This window comes from Berghia stephanieae, chromosome 8 (assembly GCF_034508935.2).
Source record: "Berghia stephanieae isolate SIO BIC M18660-M18661 chromosome 8, UCSD_Bste_1.3, whole genome shotgun sequence".
Lineage (NCBI taxonomy): Eukaryota > Metazoa > Mollusca > Gastropoda > Nudibranchia > Aeolidiidae > Berghia > Berghia stephanieae.
Genome location: NC_088367.1, coordinates 34,231,323 through 34,251,322, shown reverse-complemented (window position 1 = coordinate 34,251,322; position 20,000 = coordinate 34,231,323). Strand labels below are relative to the sequence as shown.

The 20,000-nt window shown below is 35.2% G+C and overlaps 1 protein-coding gene across 2 annotated transcripts in view; it reads right to left on the bottom strand.

Annotated features, from left to right (window-relative positions):
* The window catches only part of LOC144978560 (double-stranded RNA-specific adenosine deaminase adr-2-like), an 83,193-nt gene that overhangs the window by 10,307 nt on the left and 52,886 nt on the right, over window positions 1-20,000 (bottom strand). For both annotated transcript variants that reach the window (XM_078924776.1, XM_078924775.1), the window contains 5 exons: window positions 17,065-17,215; window positions 10,097-10,247; window positions 1,765-1,818; window positions 1,300-1,432; window positions 720-813 (listed from right to left, as the gene is read on the bottom strand). In XM_078924776.1, coding sequence (XP_078780902.1) covers window positions 720-813; window positions 1,300-1,432; window positions 1,765-1,818; window positions 10,097-10,247; window positions 17,065-17,215 — 583 coding nt within the window. The remainder of the gene's footprint in view (window positions 1-719; window positions 814-1,299; window positions 1,433-1,764; window positions 1,819-10,096; window positions 10,248-17,064; window positions 17,216-20,000) is intronic.

Below are 20,000 nucleotides of genomic sequence, written 5' to 3'. Positions count from 1 at the left end.
ATACACTCACAAGTTCGGACTAAAGGCCAGAGGTATGGCCTATCTCAATTTATTAAATTAATATATAAGGTGTTGCTATTGGTTCTTGGTTGTATATTTTTACATGTTTGTACATTTGCATACATATATGTATACATTGTCGCCATAGATTCTCAACTTTGTGTTTATACATTTTTATGCATGCCACATCTGTAAACGAATTTCCATTTTTTTGGATGAATAAAGTATATTATTATTATTATTATTATTATTATTATTATTATTATTATTATTACATCGTATATTAGGGGAAAGTTTTAACTCATTCTTGTTAAATTTTGGTTCTACTCCTAGGAATAAAAAAAGAAAATATTCAAATTTGTTTGGGCATCGCAAAAAGGGAGAGTAGATATTTTCTTATTTAGTTATTCAAAACACACACATACACACACACACACACCGAGAGAGAGAGAGAGAGAGAGAGAGAGAGAGAGAGAGAGAGAGAGAGAGAGAGAGAGAGAGAGAGAGAGAGAGAGAGAGAGGGGGGAGGGAGAGAGAGAGAGAGAGAGAGAGAGAGAGAGAGAGAGAGGAGAGAGAGGGGAGGGAGGGAGGGAGAGAGGGAGGGAGAGGGGGAGAGAGAGAGAGAGAGAGAGAGAGAGAGAGAGAGAGAGAGAGAGAGAGAGAGAGAGAGAGAGAGTGTGTGTGTGTGTAATAACCCATTTAGAAAAATGTTGATTTACCTGATGAAAGCCCTTCTGGCAATAATTTCAGCATGAGCATGGATTACTTTCTTGCCATCTTTGGTTAAGTTTGGATACAAGATACACCGGTTACCTGGAAAAAAAATCATTATATTATGATGTGAAACAACTATAACAGTAGTAACTTTATTTTAATGGTCATCTACAGAAATACCCAATTTGAATGGGTCAGTCAGTCTGTTGAGATAAAGAGAAACAAAAAAAAAAAGAAAGAAAAAAGAAACAATTTTCCATGTGCATTATGTTGGGAGTTTTTTAATTACACCCTTCCGTACAGCATGGTTAGAGGCGGTCGCCCATCAAGGAATATAGATAGTCCATAAAACAAATTGCTGATGTCAACAGGATTCACCCATGTAGTCCAAAGTTATGGTTTGAGGGTTTTTTCAATTATACAATTATAATCATCATAGAAAATATTGTCGTATTTTTTTCATTTGCATTTACAGTCTGAGTTGATATTTTTTCTTTTTTTTTAAAATACCCACCCTCTTCCTCCAAAACATAACCACAAAAACGCATAACAAAACAGATACTTGGGACAACGATGACAACTGACCAGTTCCAAGAGCAACGACTTTCATTTTGCCATGCAATTCAAGCACAAATGTCGCCACTATTTTCTCCTTGCTGTAGTTGATGAACTGGGTTTCTTGACACACCTCAAGAGCATGGCGGGATGCCAGCAGCACCTGGACAGAGAAATGATTAATGCAGTTTACATATGGATGAATAAATAATCAATGAATATACATAATAAATAGATTTTTAAATATTGAACACTGAAACTCTCCTCCCCCCCCCCCCCCCTCTCTCTCTCTCTCTCTCTCTCTCTCTCTCTCTCTCTCTCTCTCTCTCTCTCTCTCTCTCTCTCCTCCTCCTCCCCCCCCCCCCCCCCCCCTCATCTATGTTTATGTGTGAGTTTTTCATTCTACATTGGCCATGGTGAATCTGAGGGAATGAGGAATGATAATCTATATAGGTAAATATTCTCAATTTGAATTTTTGCTTTAACAGAGCTTACCTTATGGGCCCGAGATTCTGGGTCTTTTGGGTTAAGGGCACCAATTTTCCTGAACTGTAATTTTAACAAGATGTTGGGTGAAGGGTTAGCAGGTTGAGGATAGGCCAGGTATGAGGGTGGAAGAAGGTAGGGGTTGGGTGGAAGAGAAAAAAGAAGAATAACGAAAAGATATTTTATTTTCAACAAATTATAGAGATTCATTTAGACAAAAAGTTATTTACTATTCTGTCTTGACCGCTTTTACGCTTCTATTGCGAAATGGTTTATAAAAGTGTAATAAATATTAAATTATTTAAATCTAAAGAACAAAACAAAAATACGCGACATATAACAGCAAATGAGAGTACATGGATAGCAATGGTACAACATTGCGTAAAACTAGTTTCAACAAATCTTTTTAAATCTTGTAACAATGTTCTTTATTTATAGACAAGCAAAGCTGTTCGTAAGTATAGCTGTATGTTCAATGAACGTGATAAGTTGATCAACTCAAAATTTATGATTCAAGTGTTTACTAAAATTTGAACTCAATTTCTTTTGTCTTAATAGACAATATATTTTTCAACCTGCTATAAGAACTCCACCGAGTTTTATATTTGGACACGGAGTTATTTTCTACATTAAATCTTATATATATTTCGGTCACTTATCGTAGAATTCCTTCCTAATGTTGAGAACAGAATAAAATGGTTCATATAATTTGAGAGAAAAAATAGATAGATTGTATTAAAATTAATGAGAGGAACCACTAACTCGTACTGATTCAATGCAATACTCCCACCTCGCTATCATATTCGCTAACTGGACGGTTGACACACAGCCCACGTGCTAAAAAATGACGACGACTGTTTTCAATGGAGTTTTGACGAAATAAGTTTGATCATCACGATGTCTAATCAATCTCAGAATACATGCAAACCATCTTCGTCTCAAATATAACCATCATGCAAAATTTTGTGACGATTGGTCCAATGATTTCGGAGCCTTAATGTTACAAAAAATCCAATTTGCCAAATAAATAATAAGATTCCATAATATAATGATGGTGATGATGATGATGATGACGCGGACAGTGTGGTGACAACGACAGTTGGTATACTATTTTGAGTTGTGATTGCTGTCGCGTGACGAATGATGTTTCTTTTAGTGTGTGTGTGTGTGTGTGTGTGTGTGTGTGTGTGTGTGTGTTTGTGTGTGTGTGTGTTTTTGCTACGTTAACGGGACAATTTCATGTTTGCACACTCACGTTAAGTGGACACACCCCGTTAAGTGGACGTCCTGATAATGTTTTGATGTCAAAACCAGACTTCCCGCCAGTTTTTAGATCACCTGACAAATTTTTTCCAAGAAATGAGTTGGTCTTTGCAACGGAGCGATTTTGTCGTTTAGACACACAGCTCTATACACACCCCGAGTGTATGCCGAAAATTGCGGTGTCCCGATAACTGCAGAGTAAAGTTAATTACGTGTGTATAGGCTGTGTGTATGAAATTGGACCTCGTTGTTTTCGTTTCTTAGACTCAAACTCAAACTCAAAGATGGAGGACCGTAGCAGTAGTCCAGTTTATGCGGTATAAACAATCTTACTTTAATATTTTATGTTTGAGGCCTACATTACAATTTCTACTGTAGTTTTACTGCATTTCTTAATTATTTTTTTTTCACTTGTCGTTCTTTCATATCTCTATACATAGAAATAATAAATAACATTAACTAGCAGGTATTCCCGTTCTACGAAAGAAAACGAGGAGGGATAAGCAGCCATGGATAGATAGATAGATAGATAGATAGATAGATAGATAGATAGATAGAGAGATAGATAGATAGATAGATAGATAGATAGATAGATAGATAGATAGAGAGACAGACAGACAGATAGAAAAACAGATATATTCATAGAAAAATAGAGATAGATAGACAGACCAACAGGAAGACAGATGGACGGACAGACAGATAGATAGATAGACAGGCAGATAGATAGATAGATATATTTATTGATTGATTGATGGGAAGGGTCCAAGACTTTTGAGAGAGAGAGAGAGAGAGAAAGAAAGAAAGAGAGAGAGAGAGAGAGAGAGAGAGAGAGAGAGAGAGAGAGAGAGAGAGAGAGAGAGTCTGCTGTACTGTAAGTAGGTTAGGAATTCGAAAATTTCAGATCACAGCTATCTGCCTGAAATAAAATAAATACATGAATATATAAATCAAAAACATACATTAGTAGTACCAAAACTATAATGACGATCGGGAGGACAACGGGGTGATAGGAGGATTAATCAATCAACTTCAGTTACACTCACCCTATTCACAACTAGATATACCAGAAAAAAAAAAGAAGAAGAAATTAGTATATCCTTTGAACTCTGACCCCTCTATTTTGTTTTCTTGGATAAATCTCATTTCGTCTCATAGCTCTTATAAAAGATTGGAAACACAACCTGTACTGGAAGTTATTTGTGGAGGAGGTCGTCGTTTTTATGGCGACTCTGAATTTTTTCAAAAAATTACTTTTTAACTAATCAAATTGTGAAGAAACCAAACATTATTTTTTAATCATTTAGATACTGCTCCCAGCCTTTCGTCGTTCCCAATCAACAATCCAGATATGACTGTTCTTGGTTAGTCAGGTTTTCAATCTATATAGAGCTATAGTGTTTGGGGCTTAGTTCCATTACAATAAGATAGTATATTATGAGAGTTCAATTATATGTACACGGTGTTCACCGATATGCTTCCTGTCGTCTGTTCAGTTACAATAAGATAACCCACTCCGATTCACAATCCGATTTGTAACTCTTTTAATCTTCGCTTCCTTATCCATTTATTTCAATAATCTTTCTTGTTCTTGTTCTTCTAGTTTTTCTTGTTCTTATTTCTCTTCTTCTTCTCCACCTGTTGTAATTTATTCTTTCCTCGCATGATTTTTCGTCATATTCATTTTTTTCATCCTTCTTCATCTTCAGACATTGACTGCTTGTCAAACTGATCTAGATCTAGTCTTTGGAGAAATGCGAAAAGACTTACATACATATTATGTTTTCTGATATTGATGACGATCCTAATGACAGTGATTATGTCCCTGATTCTAGTGATTCAGACTTTGACTCTTTTCCGACATTTTTACCAGTTGGTCTTTTAGAAAAACCTGCGACTGTAAAAGTTACGGACTCAAGATCACAGGAGTACACAGATTTATCAGGCTCGCAAGAAAATGTAGGCAACCAATTAACAGTGAACCAAAATAGAATTGAGGGATGTTATCTGCCAAACACAAGAGGAGATTCTAAAAAGCATTTCTGTGTTTTTTTGTGGTAAACAGCAGGCAAAGTTAAAACGTCATCTTTTATCACAACACAAGAATGAAAAAGATATGGTGCCTTTACTTAATGCTTCTTCCCTAACTAAAAAAGATGAACTTGCCAAACTTCGCAATGCTGGTAACCATGCACACAATATCAATACGCTGAAGCAAGGAACAGGCATGGTGGTGGTCAAAAGAAGGGAAAAAAACATTAACTCAAGTAAGCAACTTTGTGCCATGTTTGAGATGTATGGGTTGGGTCTCTAAGAAAGATCTTTGGAGGCATAAATGTGTAAACAAAGCTGAAAGTGTACCCGGAAGCAATTGGTTAAACAAGGAAAGTTGCTTTTACCACAGGTATCTGACAACGATCTGTATAATGAAATAATGATGTTTTTACGGAATGGCCCTATTTCAATCGTGGCCAAGAGCGATGAAACTATAAAACTTCTTGGCCTCAGAGAGACGACAAAGAACGGACATGACAAATATAGGCACGGGCATATTCGAAATAAATTAAGAGAATTGGCCCGCCTTTTGATTAAGCTTAGGAGTGCACCTAACTGCGAATCGTTGGGACTATCAGACTTCCTTCAATCTGAAAGATTCAAAGATGTTGTCTCAGCTGTAAGAGAGGTGGCAGCCTACTCAAAAGACACAAATCCATATGGAATACCATCCCTTGCTCTAAAACTAGGACATAGTTTGGCACACTGCTGCATTCTGTTGAAAGCTAAAGCTATTGAGACTGGAGATACAGTTATGACAGAGAGAACAGATGCATATTATCAGCTTCACACAATTATGTGGAATCAGGAAATAACTTGCAATGCCGCAAGAAACCTACATGAAAAAAAAAGAAAAATACCACAAAGACTATTCCACTCACAGATGATGTGTCAAAGCTGTCGAAGTACCTCACTAGTGAAACTGAAAAGTTGACCATGGAAATGTTGGCGCCAAAATGCATTGTCAAGGAAAAATGGGAAAGACTCGGTGTGATTACGCTAGTACGAATAATATTATTCAACAGAAGAAGGCAAAGGGAGGCTTCAAAGATGAAATTGTCTGACTACACCCAGTCTGACTACAAATGGATAAGGAAGCGAAGATTAAAAGAGTTACAAATCGGATTGTGAATCGGAGTGGGTTATCTTATTGTAACTGAACAGACGACAGGAAGCATATCGGTGAACACCGTGTACATATAATTGAACTCTCATAATATACTATCTTATTGTAATGGAACTAAGCCCCAAACACTATAGCTCTATATAGATACCGACAAGCACAATGATGACGTTCTTAAAGAGCTTAGCCCTTTTGAAAAAGAACTTTGTAGTGTAGAGTCTTATCACGGATCGAGATAATTGTTGAATGACTGTGACTTTCTATCTTTTGGTTTTAATGCAGTTTATGCCGAATTTGGCAGTGTGATAGGTTGAAGCATGGTTGAATAAAATGTTGAATTATATGTTAGTTTCCTTTATGATTATCATTGCTATGAAACATAAGCTATTTCTAATCTCTGCTATTGCTATGTTAATCTTAAAACAACAAACAAAATAAACAAAGACAATCAAACAACAACAAACAAACAATCAAAAACAAAACAAGAAAACAATGGCGTCATATAGCGGAAACATTTATTTTTCAAACGTACCACTATGATAATGTATGTAAAATAATGCAACCCATAAGGAAAATAATGTTGAATTCATTTCAGAATGAAGTTTAAAGATAGCTATCTTTTCAGTCCAAAGGCTATGAGACTTGTATTATTGTCAATACTACAAACCTCATACTTAATGACGTAGTCACGAAATAACGATGTACCATCATTTTGTCCTGACATTAATAGGCAAATCATATTGTTTAGGTTCGATTCCAGAATGGAACCAATGAGAACATAAAAATACAATATTCCAATGCACATAGATTAAGAATCTAGATGCCCGGAGTACATTTCTACAAAGTCTGTTTAATGTTTGTTTTTCATGTTTTTGTGTAACATGCTTGAGGTTCAAAGGTCATGCGATGTCCACTTAGTGATACGTCCCAATAATGTATGAGTAAAATAATGTTGATATGAAAATTGAAGCAGAGGGCTGAAATTTGGCATACACCAATCTTTTCATGTCTAGGTGATACATTAAAAAAATCAGCCTGTTTGTATTATTGGTTGTTGAGCTATGATACGTCCATACAATGTAGGATTTGGTGAGAGTCCTCTTAATGTGTCCGAGACACGTATGCGTGTGTGTGTGTGTGTGTGCGTGTGTGTGACTGTGTAGGGCATGTAGTGTAATTAATTGTTGTCGTTATTGTTGTTATCGTCATTGTATGTTGATCATTGTTTGATCAAATAGGACTCTTGCTTTTACTTATATATTAAAAGGCATATTTTAGTGAAACTTGTTACTTTTCTTATTTATTCATTAGTTTATCTCTGTGTTTTTAATTCCTACTTTTCAAGAGTCAACAAGGTATCAATCCAGGTTCGAAGTCATCATCACATTTGTTGATGGTTTCAAATCCCCCTTCCAGTTTTGTGTCTGGGCAATCTAGTACGGGGTGGTTTGCATCTTGTGGTGCTTGGTTGCACTAAGGGCATGTTGGTGATTCTTGGAGCCCCCATTTGTGCATGTTGGCAGCTGTTCTTGTATGTTTTGACCGTAGTCTATTTGCAGCTACCCAGCATTTTCTTGGTTGATCCTGTAGACCTGGGAGACTTTTACAGGGGTCTTCAATTAGTTCCCCTCCTGTTGGCTTATTCCTTTTCCATTCCTAATACCAGGCTTCTTGCGTGTTGTAGTTTTCTTTCTTTGATAGGTAGAAAGGTGAACGAGATTTTAGTCTTGATGTTGGGGGCGCAGTTTTGTATATGGTTTGCAGAGGAGTTCCAAAATCTTCTTCAGCTCTGGACATCCATTTCTTTGTTGCATCCTCTCTCCTCAAGTGAGGTGGTGCTATAGCGCTCATGACTGGCAGTCATTGTGTTGGGGTTGATTTCAGGCATCCAGTTACTATTCGCATCGAGTCTCTTAGTTTCACATCAACAAGGTTTGTATGGGCACTTCTCGTCCAAACAGGAGCACAATATTCTGCCACACTGTAGCAAATGGCCAGGGTTGATGTTCTGAGAAGAGTTTGCGATGCTCCCCATGTTGTTCCTGTCAGTTTTCTGAGTAGACAATTTCGTTTCCCTATCTTTCTTGCTGTACCCTCAAGATGGGTTCTATAGGTCAGTTGTCTATCCAGTGTCACTCCGAGGTATTTTGGATTTTGATCAGTTGATAGTGTTGTGTCATCAATCTTGATCATCAGTTTTCGTTGTGATTCCCTGTTGTTAAGATGAAATGCAGTTGCAACTGTTTTTGTCGTATTCATTTTTAAATGCCATCTGTCAAAACACCTTTTCATCGCGTGGTGTCTTTGCTAAGAGTTGTTTCTATATCTTCCCAGTTTCTTGATTGGTATGCTAAGGCCCAGTCATCTGCATATCCTAGTTTTGTGGAAGTTGTTTGAGGCATGTCGCTTATGTAGACGTTAAACAATGCTGGTGCTAAGACTGAGCCTTGTGGTACTCCATTTTTTATTCTTCTGACTTTGCTGGTGTTGCCACCAAGTACCACATGGAAATTCCTAGGACCTGTCATGTATGAGAGCAGTTTCAAGATTTTTCTGCATGGGATTATTTTTGCAAGTTTCAGCATCAAGCCACCAGTCCACATACGCAGCAGAGAGATCAATAAACACTGTGCCTGTTTTACCCCTAGACTGATAGAGAGCACGTAGTACCGACAACCTACTCCACTTATCATTACTATCACAAAACGCGGCAATAACCCCCTCAACCACCTCCTCTTCTTGTTTCTTCAATTGATTTGCTCCATTGCCTACACTTATAAAACACTACTATGCACTGTCTATAGATGTGAATCCAAATAATATAATTGATACGAATTAAAAGGTTCATTAGATAATGGGAATTTTTTAAAACCCATTTCTCTTGCATAAACATCCTTCATCATCATGGCGTATCCCTCCTGGACGTGGCATCCACAACTACCAATCGAAACAAGCTTCTGTCCTGCACCATCCGTCCACATTCAGCCATCTGGCTTATTCATCCATTCGCTGATGTCTTGTGACCATCTTCTTCTTGGTCTTCGTACATTGTAAAAAAATAAAAATGAGAAAAGAAGCGTCCGCTCACTCGAGCATTATGATAGGTCCTTTATTGGCGATTGGAAATCGCTATGTCGCCGGCCGCCATATTGCCAAATTCATTTGCGCGCACCTACACTTTACTTTATACTTAACCCATTTTGATCTTTGATGCCTCAGAAGATTTGTCTCGATCTATGCCCACAATATGGTCACACAGTAAGAAGTATAATAGATGAGTGCCTGTTTGTAATAGCCTTTATTTCCCCCGCAAATATTTCGGGTTCTCTAATAATAATAATAATAATAATAATAATAATAATAATAATAATAATAATAATAATAATAATAATAATAATAATAATAATAATAATAATAATGATGATGATGATGATGATGATGATGATGATGATGATGATGATGATGATGATGATGATGATGATAACAATAATAATAATAATAATAATAATAATAATAATAATAATAATAATAATAATAATAATAATAATAATAATAATAATAATAATACACAGCTACCATCAAAATCAAAAACAACAACTGAAACAATGACAACAATAACAATAACAATTTGAAAAGCTTTTATCACTGAATTTATAAAATTTGACTCAGTACAGTGATCTTGTATTATGTGGGAATAATCTAGCTGATGAAAAGTAAGTCTAATTAAAAATTAATAACAATGGTTAGGCAAATCAAGATGGACCTTTTTTTTTTTAATCATATAAAATGAAACAAGGCATTGACTTTAACTCAATCTCCATAAATTAAGTTTAAAATTCAAATCACGATCAGGTTCACATGGCCAAAATACCATTTTGAGATAATTGGCCGCAAATTCCTTACCGCAGACTCATTGACCATCTTCAAATTCTGCTTGCCTCTCTCGTACATGATATTGAGGGCATATGCCGCAGCTGCTTTCTTGGCATTCTTCTTGGAGGACCCACAGCCGACTGGAAACGTCTCTCCATCGACCACGGCTGATGTGAAAAACCTTTTAAAAAGGTGATACATATGAGGTATGCATATACAAAAGCAGCAGCATCAGCAGCAGCTGCAGCAGCAGTAGTAGTAGTAGTAGTAGTAGTAGTAGTAGTAGTAGTAGTAGTAGTAGTAGTAGTAGTAGTAGCAGTAGCAGTAGCAGCAGCAGCAGCAGCAGCAGCAGCAGTAGTAGTAGTAGTAGTAGTAATAGTAGTAGTAGTAGTAGTAGTAGTAGTAGTAGTAGTAGTAGTAGTAGTAGTAGTAGTAGTAGTAGTAGTAGTAGTAGTAGTAGTAGTAGCAGTAGCAGCAGCAATAGTAGTAGTAGTAGTAGTAGTAGTAGTAGTAGTAGTAGTAGTAGTAGTAGTAGTAGTAGTAGAGAAAAAGTAACAATAATTTAATATTAGGATCTGTCTGGTAATGATGAAGATGATGATGATGATGATATTGATGATGATGATGATGATGATGAATGATGATAGTAGTAGTAGTAGTAGTAGTAGTAGTAGTAGTAGTAGTAGTAGTAGTAGTAGTAGTAGTAGTAGTTGTTGTTGTTGTTGTTGTTATTATTATTATTATTATCATATGATAAAAAGAACAATGATATGAATGACAACAATGATAACAATAACACCAGTAAAACCACGTCACACATCCGAGTTGTTTGTTTAGGCTTTGCGGTGTTTAATTAGTCAACGGGAAATCAACTCGATCTCAGTGCAATCGAAAATAATTGTTGGACCATAATTTGAAGACATTTCTGGTAATAAATGAACCGTAACATTCTGGCAAACCGATGACAAAACAGTGAGAAGAAAAGTTTGATAGAAAGACTTTTGAGTGATTCAATTAGAAACTATTGTTAACATTGATTCAATGTCAAACCGCCCAAAACAAGCCCGAGAGAGTAATGGAAGCCGTACAACGTATTGATTAAATGAGATGAATACGTGTTCGTCAACATCTAATTCAATCCTCCTCTCTCTCCCCGCCCCCCCCCCCCTCCTCCAATGTTTGTTTTAGTTTGTCTTTTCTTTTCCTTTATCCCCCCCACAAACACACACACACACACACACAACACACACACACCCCTCTTCAAGCTGTTTAATTCCAAACATGATTAATCAGATGATTGATGTGGTTGAAAAAGACAGAACGAAAAGGCACGAACATTTCAATTTCCCATTCATTTATCCATTCCAAGAATTCAACAGTCCATTCTGTCAACAAAATTATAACAAATAAATTAATCAAATTAAAGAAAATGAAATGAAACAAAAATTAAATAAATTTAATAATAATAATAATAATAATAATAATAATAATAATAATAATAATAATAATAGATCTCTATTGTCCATAAATATGGCAATTTGTCATTTAGTTACACTTGTTATAACGTTAAATGATAACTGTAACATTGAACAGATATTTCACTCCTACTTATTTTCGCTCTCTCTCTCTCTCTCTCTCTCTCTCTCTCTCTCTCTCTCTCTCTCTCTCTCTCTCTCTCTCTCTCTCTCTCTCTCTCTCTCTCTCTCTCTCTTCCACTCTTTCTTTCACACGTGCGATATACACAACATAAACATTCATTTCGTTTTCAATTTGTTACAATTGTGGCAATTCGACACCAAAAGTTATCATCATTATCAATTGGTCAGTTAATTTAACATTAAATAAATTAAGCAGTTAATCAGTCAACGAATCAATCCTTGGTTTTTCTGTACCATATGAAATATTCAAAATTTTTATTGCTGATGGAACGAACGTTGATTTATACTTGTTAGTTCTACATTTAATCTGACAAAACCTTCTCCAAGATGGTAAAAGACTAAATTCATGGTATAAAATATGTTTTTATTGTTGGTAATTGAGAATGCTTTCCTTTCTATTGCTTTTCCATGAATTCTTTCTACTCCATCAAGAGGATGGTTTATTATTTTTGATGCCTCTTTGAAAGATTTTGAAATTTTTGATTTATCTTTAAGTCGGCATCCGCCAAACCATATGGTGCAGCCAAACGCAATTACACTTTTAATCAATTAGTCATAAACTCTTAACATAGTTTTCTTCCTTACTTGAAATGTTCTCAATTTCCTTAGGATGTATAATCTTTGGGCACCTTTCTTAGATATTATATTAATATGTTGAGAGAAATTGAGGAAACTATCAATGGTTATTCCTAAATATTTAAAATAGTCAACTATCTCAACATCACCTTTACCGATCGTCACACACTTTAAGTCGTTTTTATTTTTTACACTAAACACCTGTTCTTTCGTTTTTTCAACATTTAATTCAAGCTGATTTTGTTTACACCAATCGGTGAATATATTTATTTGTTTGAAATAAATCTTTTCGGTAACTTTATCTTTTAATAAGCCAAGAATAGCAATATCATCTGCATATTTCACTATAAACAATTTTCAAAGGATGGTCTGCAGTCGTTGGTGTATAAGATGTACAGGATTGGGATTTGAAGGACGTTGGGATGATATTATGAATCTCTTAAGAGTTTGATTTATTTTCTTATGCTGCTGGTTCGAACATTGTGCTTATCATTCATAATTTTATGTTGCATTTTGACAAGGGAATATTGACTTTACAAAAAGTTAAGATGATTTTTTAATTCAGCAGGTCTGGTTTCTTATACCATGCGCTATTTTTCTTCTATCAGCATTTTTTCGCGAGATATTTTATCTTTTATACATTTTGCTCGTAATTATAGCTATTTTTCTGCCAATGTCCAAATTGCGTGTTTCCTGATGTTCACTTCTTTATCTTGCAAACAACCATTTGAGGAAAATGTGAATTACAGGTCATTTTGTATGATCATTATGTTAATATAATATTTGGAATATGCTATTTCGTCATTCTGGAGGTCAAAACATTTACTTTTGCGAGTGTTTTGTGGGAATTTCAACAGACTGTAGATTTAGGAAAATATGTGTGTCTGATTCAAATTTTGTTATCTTTTATTTATATAGTCACTGTGCTTAAAAATGTGGTTCACAAGTATGATAAATCTTTTTGGTATTTAGTTTCATGACATCAAAGTTGGAACATTTTCTTACATCAAGTGGCAAGCAAAAAAATATGTTCTTGAACATCTTATTTATGTATACATTTTCAAAATTTAAAAAGTGTTTTCCATGACTATCAGAATGCTTTATGAATAAAGTAAGAAAAACCCATTTTAGATATTTATAAATTGTCTCTTATAGTGCCTACTGAACAGCCAGATGTTTTCCAGTTCAATTATCAGACTTTATAGACATGGACTCAGGGAGTAGTTCTTTGTGGTATGTACACAATGATTTTTGTTTTACACAAAAGGTACTTTCATGAGTAGGGTGGATTGACCTGATAAAAATCAAATAAAAATCGGTTTCTTTATAAATGTAAGCGTTAAAAAGAACAGAAAAGGATAAATGGTTACGTAAAAATATTGATAAAACGATGTCAAGAATCCATGACGTAATTACAAATATTTCTTTGTGCAAAAGTGTACTACATGGGGAGCTGTGCGACGAGGGGAGACTTCACTCTATGTTACAATTATTAAAGTTTAAAAATTAAGGAGAAGGCACCGGCGTAAGATAAAGACCTGAATAACTGATTATGAAAGGTGCCAGACAAAACAAAAAAGAAAAATACAAGAAAAAAAAACTATCCCAAGAAATATCAGTCGACCTCGACTGGGGTTCGACTGATTTAAAAAAAATTTTTTGGAGGGTTTTTTCTTCTTGTATATTTCTTTCTTGCTCTGTCTGGCACCTTTCATACACACTTATTGAGCTTTATATAGCGCAATATCCACTAAATTTGCTCAAAGCGCTTTACAAGGGGTCCCTGGTCAACCGCAACATTTAACTTGTAGGACGGGACATGAAGCCTGTTAGGCGATATTACAACTTTTCGGACACAGACAACGCTATTAACGGCCAGGTACTCATTTTACACCTGAGTAAGGTTAAAGAATGTGAGTAAAGAGCCTTCTCCAAGTCCAAGGACTCAACTATGCGCCCGGCGCGAGGCTCGAACTCTGGACCGAAAGCGAGTGTCATACCACAAGACCACATCGCCGCAATTATTAAATTTGAAAATTGATCAATACTCACAATGCTTTTATTCTAGCAGTCACCAAAGATTTATAAGGGAATAGCGATAGCAATGTATACTAATAACATATTAATCAATTTTGTTTACATTGGCAAAGTTCCGTTTCCTAGGAACAGCATAATCTTTAGAATGAAGTTAGGAATAATGAGAATAACGCTTCGGGTCAAACTCAACCCTTTTTAATCACATTAAGTCGAAATGTTGCAGTCTTACATTTCAGGCATTTAAGCAGGAATAAATCATAATAAAGACAAAGTGGTTAAAGTGATCATGCGTTCAAGTCCCTCTTATGACATTTGGTTTGTTTCTTTTTTTTATTTTCTTGAGCATGAGATCTAGCCTCTATTGCTAACAACGCGGTGTTGCATTACGGCTGACGCCAGGGTTACTTCAGTCTTCTTTAGAAATAGACCCTAGAGACAAACTTCCCCATGAGAACGAATAAAGGGAATAATATATCAGTTCTTTCTCTATTGATCTAATTTATAAATAAAGATGAATTATAAAGGGCACTCATTCATTTTCCCCCCTCTTTCCTCATAAAAAATATAATGTTCCGTCTTCTGACAGGTTTCCGTTGTAGAATGTTTAACTGTGAAAAGAACTAAAAGTCCTTTTGTTTCATTGCTTGGAACAAAAGTTGAATCATTCAAAAACCTGAGCGGTCCTAACGATTAATCAATTCCTTCATCAATAAAACACTTTCATCCATTGGAGTCATTAAGGGGAAGGGGAAGGGGGCGGGGCGATGTCAGAGGTGGGCGTGCGGACATTTTAACTGAATGGGGTGGGGCAAGTCAGTATGTATTCCTCACCGATTTCGCTACACAATCGTACAATGAGAGTACACTTGATTTTCCCCCCTTATATTTTTAGTTTGGTCAGAAACGTTTTACTTCAAATTCCGATTAATTAAGACGATCCCCATCACGTCGGAATTTATTCAACAAGCAGTCTCGGGATAAAGATTTTTGACAAGTTGACGATCATCGATATTTTGATAATTTGAAGAAACAAAAAAAGAGTGTTTTGTCAGTGTGCGACGGGACTCAGCAGACACGCGATTTTAACCGAAACAGTTTTAAACGCGTCATTATCGAACACCAGTCAATCGGATCAAAGTTTGATGAGTCTGTCTCGAGAACCCACGTTCCATTATGGATCTGTGGTAGGAAATTAAGCGTGGACTTAACGAATGGTCAGGCAATGCCATGGCTTAACATGAAAAATAAATGTGACCTTTCATCTCCAAACGGTAATGTCGGGTTGAAGAGATATAAAAAAAAGTTGGTATTGGTATGTAAATGTTAAACTTAAAATTATAAAAATTGTGAGATTTTAGTTTTCTTTAAGTAAAAAAAAAAAACTCTATAGTCCCCATTAAACCATGTCAGCTTAAGATAACTTTAATATTTTTTGTATATAAATTTAGTTTTCAACAACCCGACATGATAACATTACGAGACGGTGGGTCACAAATAACCACCGTTATATGGAGTACTTGTGACTTATAGTTATAGCCTCAATTGGTGTGTTTGTGTGTGAATTTTTGTTGTTGTTTCCATGGCCTTCATTCTTTGTCACGTGACCACTGTTATCATAATTTGTACTGATATGCCCCTAAATATTAATTCTATAAGGGAATGCGCGGAGTACAAACGCTCTTCACCATCATTATCATTTGTGCCAAACGTACTTAATGTGCTCAAGGTGCTTTACACGGGGTCCCAAGACAACAGAAAATCTTAACATGTAGGCTGAGACATAACCTTTAAGGCGTCATTGCATTTTTTTTATTCGGCAGAGACAACGCTATTTACTGGATAGTACAGACGAATGTGGTGAGAATATGCAAGTAAAAAATCTTTCCCAAGGTTTCAAATTTTCGCCGTCAATAGCGGGGCTCGAAGCAGGGTGCAACACTGGTGCAAATGCGATTGTCATAATCCAAGACCACAAAGCAGCACTTAAATTGGAAAGCCACCTGAATATCCGGCATCGTGATATCGACCCAGAACGATTATATCAAAACATGATGAGTCCTCATCTTTCATCATATCATCACCCTCATCATTATCGTCAACATCAAAATCATCATCAACACCACCAGTCAAAATCACAACCTACATTATCCCCAGAATCATGAAAATCGAAGCTACATCGTACCACCGTCGTAATCGTCATCATCATCAAATTATAATCAATTATCATCGTCATCGTCGTCGTCGTAATCGTAATGGGATAATATTAATTACCCCAAGTGATTATCACCAACATCAAATTATTTTCCATCTTAATAAGTGTAACAATTTAGAAATGTTTCAATGCACATTATAACAGTAACAACGATCTGCCCATGAATTAATTGACAATTTGAATGCGTTGATTTTGATACAGACTGCTTTTCTTTTTGTTTTGACCCGCGTTTACATATGTTGCTTTTTATTTTAAATTAAAACGTGTCCCTTTCGCGGTATTTGTTTCACGCCAATGTATTTAGTCTGTGATTGGGATAAATTATCATCATTTATTTTCGCACAGGCGGACTTTACAAATATTTATGATTTTTTTTTTTACAACAGTAATCAAAACGATGATGATGATGATGATGATGATGATGATGATGATGATGATGATGATGATGATGATATGATAATAATTAAGGTGATTTTGATGATGGTGGAGGATGAGAAGGAGGATGGAATACAAACCTGGATGCGTGGTGAGGTCCAGTCCTGTCCATGTCTTCAAAGGAAACCTGTACCTCCCTGGTCTGCCCATACTCCATGAGAATACTGACAAGGTCTCTCTTGACGTGCATCAAGATATTTGCTGGCAGGAAGCTGTCGTAGTCGATCTCGACTGCAATTAATAAAATAAGACAATTTCTGTTTAAAATTTGACCAATCGCATTGATCTGGTATTATGTGGGATTGAACCAGATAATGAAAAGTGAATAAAAATTTAAGATAACAAGACGAGCTCTTTATGAAACACTTTTCTCTTTTCTCTATGAAACAAATAAACGTTTCCAAGGCTCACATTACAGGCTATTAAATCAATTTTCAGCATATAAACCAAAACGACGTAATATTGTTTGAGACAATATGTCAATCACACACACACACACACACACACACACACACAATATATATTATATATATATATATATATATATATATATATATATATATATATATATATATATATATATATATATATATGACACTCCGCCTCGAAACGATAAGTCAGTTTTTTTCAATTTTGGGTTTTTGGTACCCAATCATAGCTTATTTTATGCTTTAAAATTTGATACAAAATTTATAAAATTCTGATTATTTATTGCCGAGATTTGACCGTTTGAAGTAGGGATAGTGTAAAAACCAAGTTTTGAGAAAATCAACTTTGAAGTGAGGCACCGTTTTCACGCACAGTCAAATCAATGGGCAATGATAACTCCTTAGATACGGGCACCGAAAATTTGATGAGAATAGTAAAATTTGGCATGAGCTTAGAATATGGATTTAATAATGTACATACAATTTTTTGAAATCATCCAATTATTGCTTTTGTTGTTATTTATTATTATGTAAGATATCCTTAAAATAAATAAAACATTTTAAAAAATGCGGCAATTTTATGATATTGCTCACTTTTTGGAGAATTTTAAATATTTAAATAAAGAATCAATGAGAAAGGAATTATTAATGTGGCATTTTGTCTTATATAATAGAAGAAATGCGATTTCAAAATGTCAAAACTTAAAGATGGGTTTATAATTTCAAAGTACAGTTTGAACTACGTGAAGACGGGTGGGCAGGGAAAGATATATATCAAGAAATAGGATGAGAGAGGAAGAGAAAGACTGAGAGAGTAAAACACACACACACACACACACGGCGTGAGAGAGAGAGAGAGAGAGAGAGAGAGAGAGAGAGAGAGAGAGAGAGAGAGAGAGAGAGAGAGAGAGAGAGAACGAAAAAGAGAAGCGAGAAGGGGAGGGAAGAGAGACTGCTTGTGCATTAAGAGGGCGGGAGGGAAATATAGTAGCCTAAGGTTAAAGTCTGTATAAGTGTGTGTGTATGTGTGTGTTTGTATGTGTGAAAGAAACAAAAGGGAGACGGAGAGAGTGAGGTAGAAGGGATGGAGGCGGAGAAAAGAATTGTAGGGATAGTTTAAGAAAGCATTTTGTTTCAAAGTAAATCATAGTCAATCAACTGGAAACATATTGACCAATGAGATTGCAATCAAAGAAATGGGTTGGTCAAATCATTCATTACATTGTTTCCATTTTGAGTCAAATGACAGCTTGAAGAGGAGGGGGTGAGGCTTATTGTGTAATGACTTACATGAAAACATGTTATTGAATCTCTCAAGTTCTTCTCAGCGTTCACCCACGACATTGTTGATGTCTAAAAAGACCCCCCCCCCCCCCCCCCCCAGTAGTAATATAAAAAGCATGAGAAGCCGTTGTTAAATTGTTAAATAAAAAATTGCATGATCAGCAGTTTATAACAATAGTGTGTAAGTGTGTTATAGTATTACACATGTGTAATAGGTGTGTCAATTGTATTATTGTTGTGTGTTGTACACACTTTGCAGTTATTTTTAATTGTATTATTGTGTGTTTTACACACTTTGTAATTATTAATGTCGTTAATATACATGTGTAGGAGAAACCGTTATTAAATTGTAAAATGTGTATTATCATTTTATTATAGTAGTGTGTAAGTTTGTTATAGTATTAGATATATATGTAAAACCTGTGTTAATTTTATTATTGTCGTGTGTCTTACACACTTTGTAGTTATTTTTAAAATTGTATTATTGTGTGTTTTACACACTTTGTAATTATTTCTTAACATACATGCGCAGGAGAAAAATATGTATTATGATTATTTTATTATAGTGTAATTGTGTTATAGTATAAGATATATCTAATCCTTGTGTTGATTGTATTATTGTTGTGTGTTTTACACACTTTGTAATTATTGCCGTCTTAGATGTGCGATAGCTATATTGATAAGATTTAAAAAATAGATAACAAAAAGTCCATGTTTTAATGTCATTGTCCTAATGTAATGTCTGTGAATAGATACGAAGATGCACCGTCACATAAGTTAATAACACTCACTTTAAATAATGTTGATATATTTTAGAATAATAATAATCATAGGTTCAAAATTACTCATAATAGATCTCGCATCTCTTTCGGATTTGAACTTGAGACATTTTCGTGCGATAGATAGACGCCTTACAATTTGATCAATAAAGAATCGGTATGTGATCACGACCACGACTCATGGTCGTGATCAACACAATTCGTCGTTTTCTTACGATTCCTGTCTTCTCTGAAAGCCCATAATCGCGCAGAAAGCTTACTCAGCGAAAAAAGATGAAACATAATCAATAGTATAAAAAAAAGACTTATTGCGTTGTATTGATTAAAGATCCATTTGTTCCTTACATATTTATTTCAACAGGCTGTTAAACTTTCATGAAACCGACACGGTTGTTGTATTGAATTTCACAATAAGTTAATAACACTCACTTTAAACAATGTTGATATATTTTAGAATAATAATAATCATAGGTTCAAAATTACTCATAATAGATCTCGCATCTCTATTCGGATTTGAACTTGAGA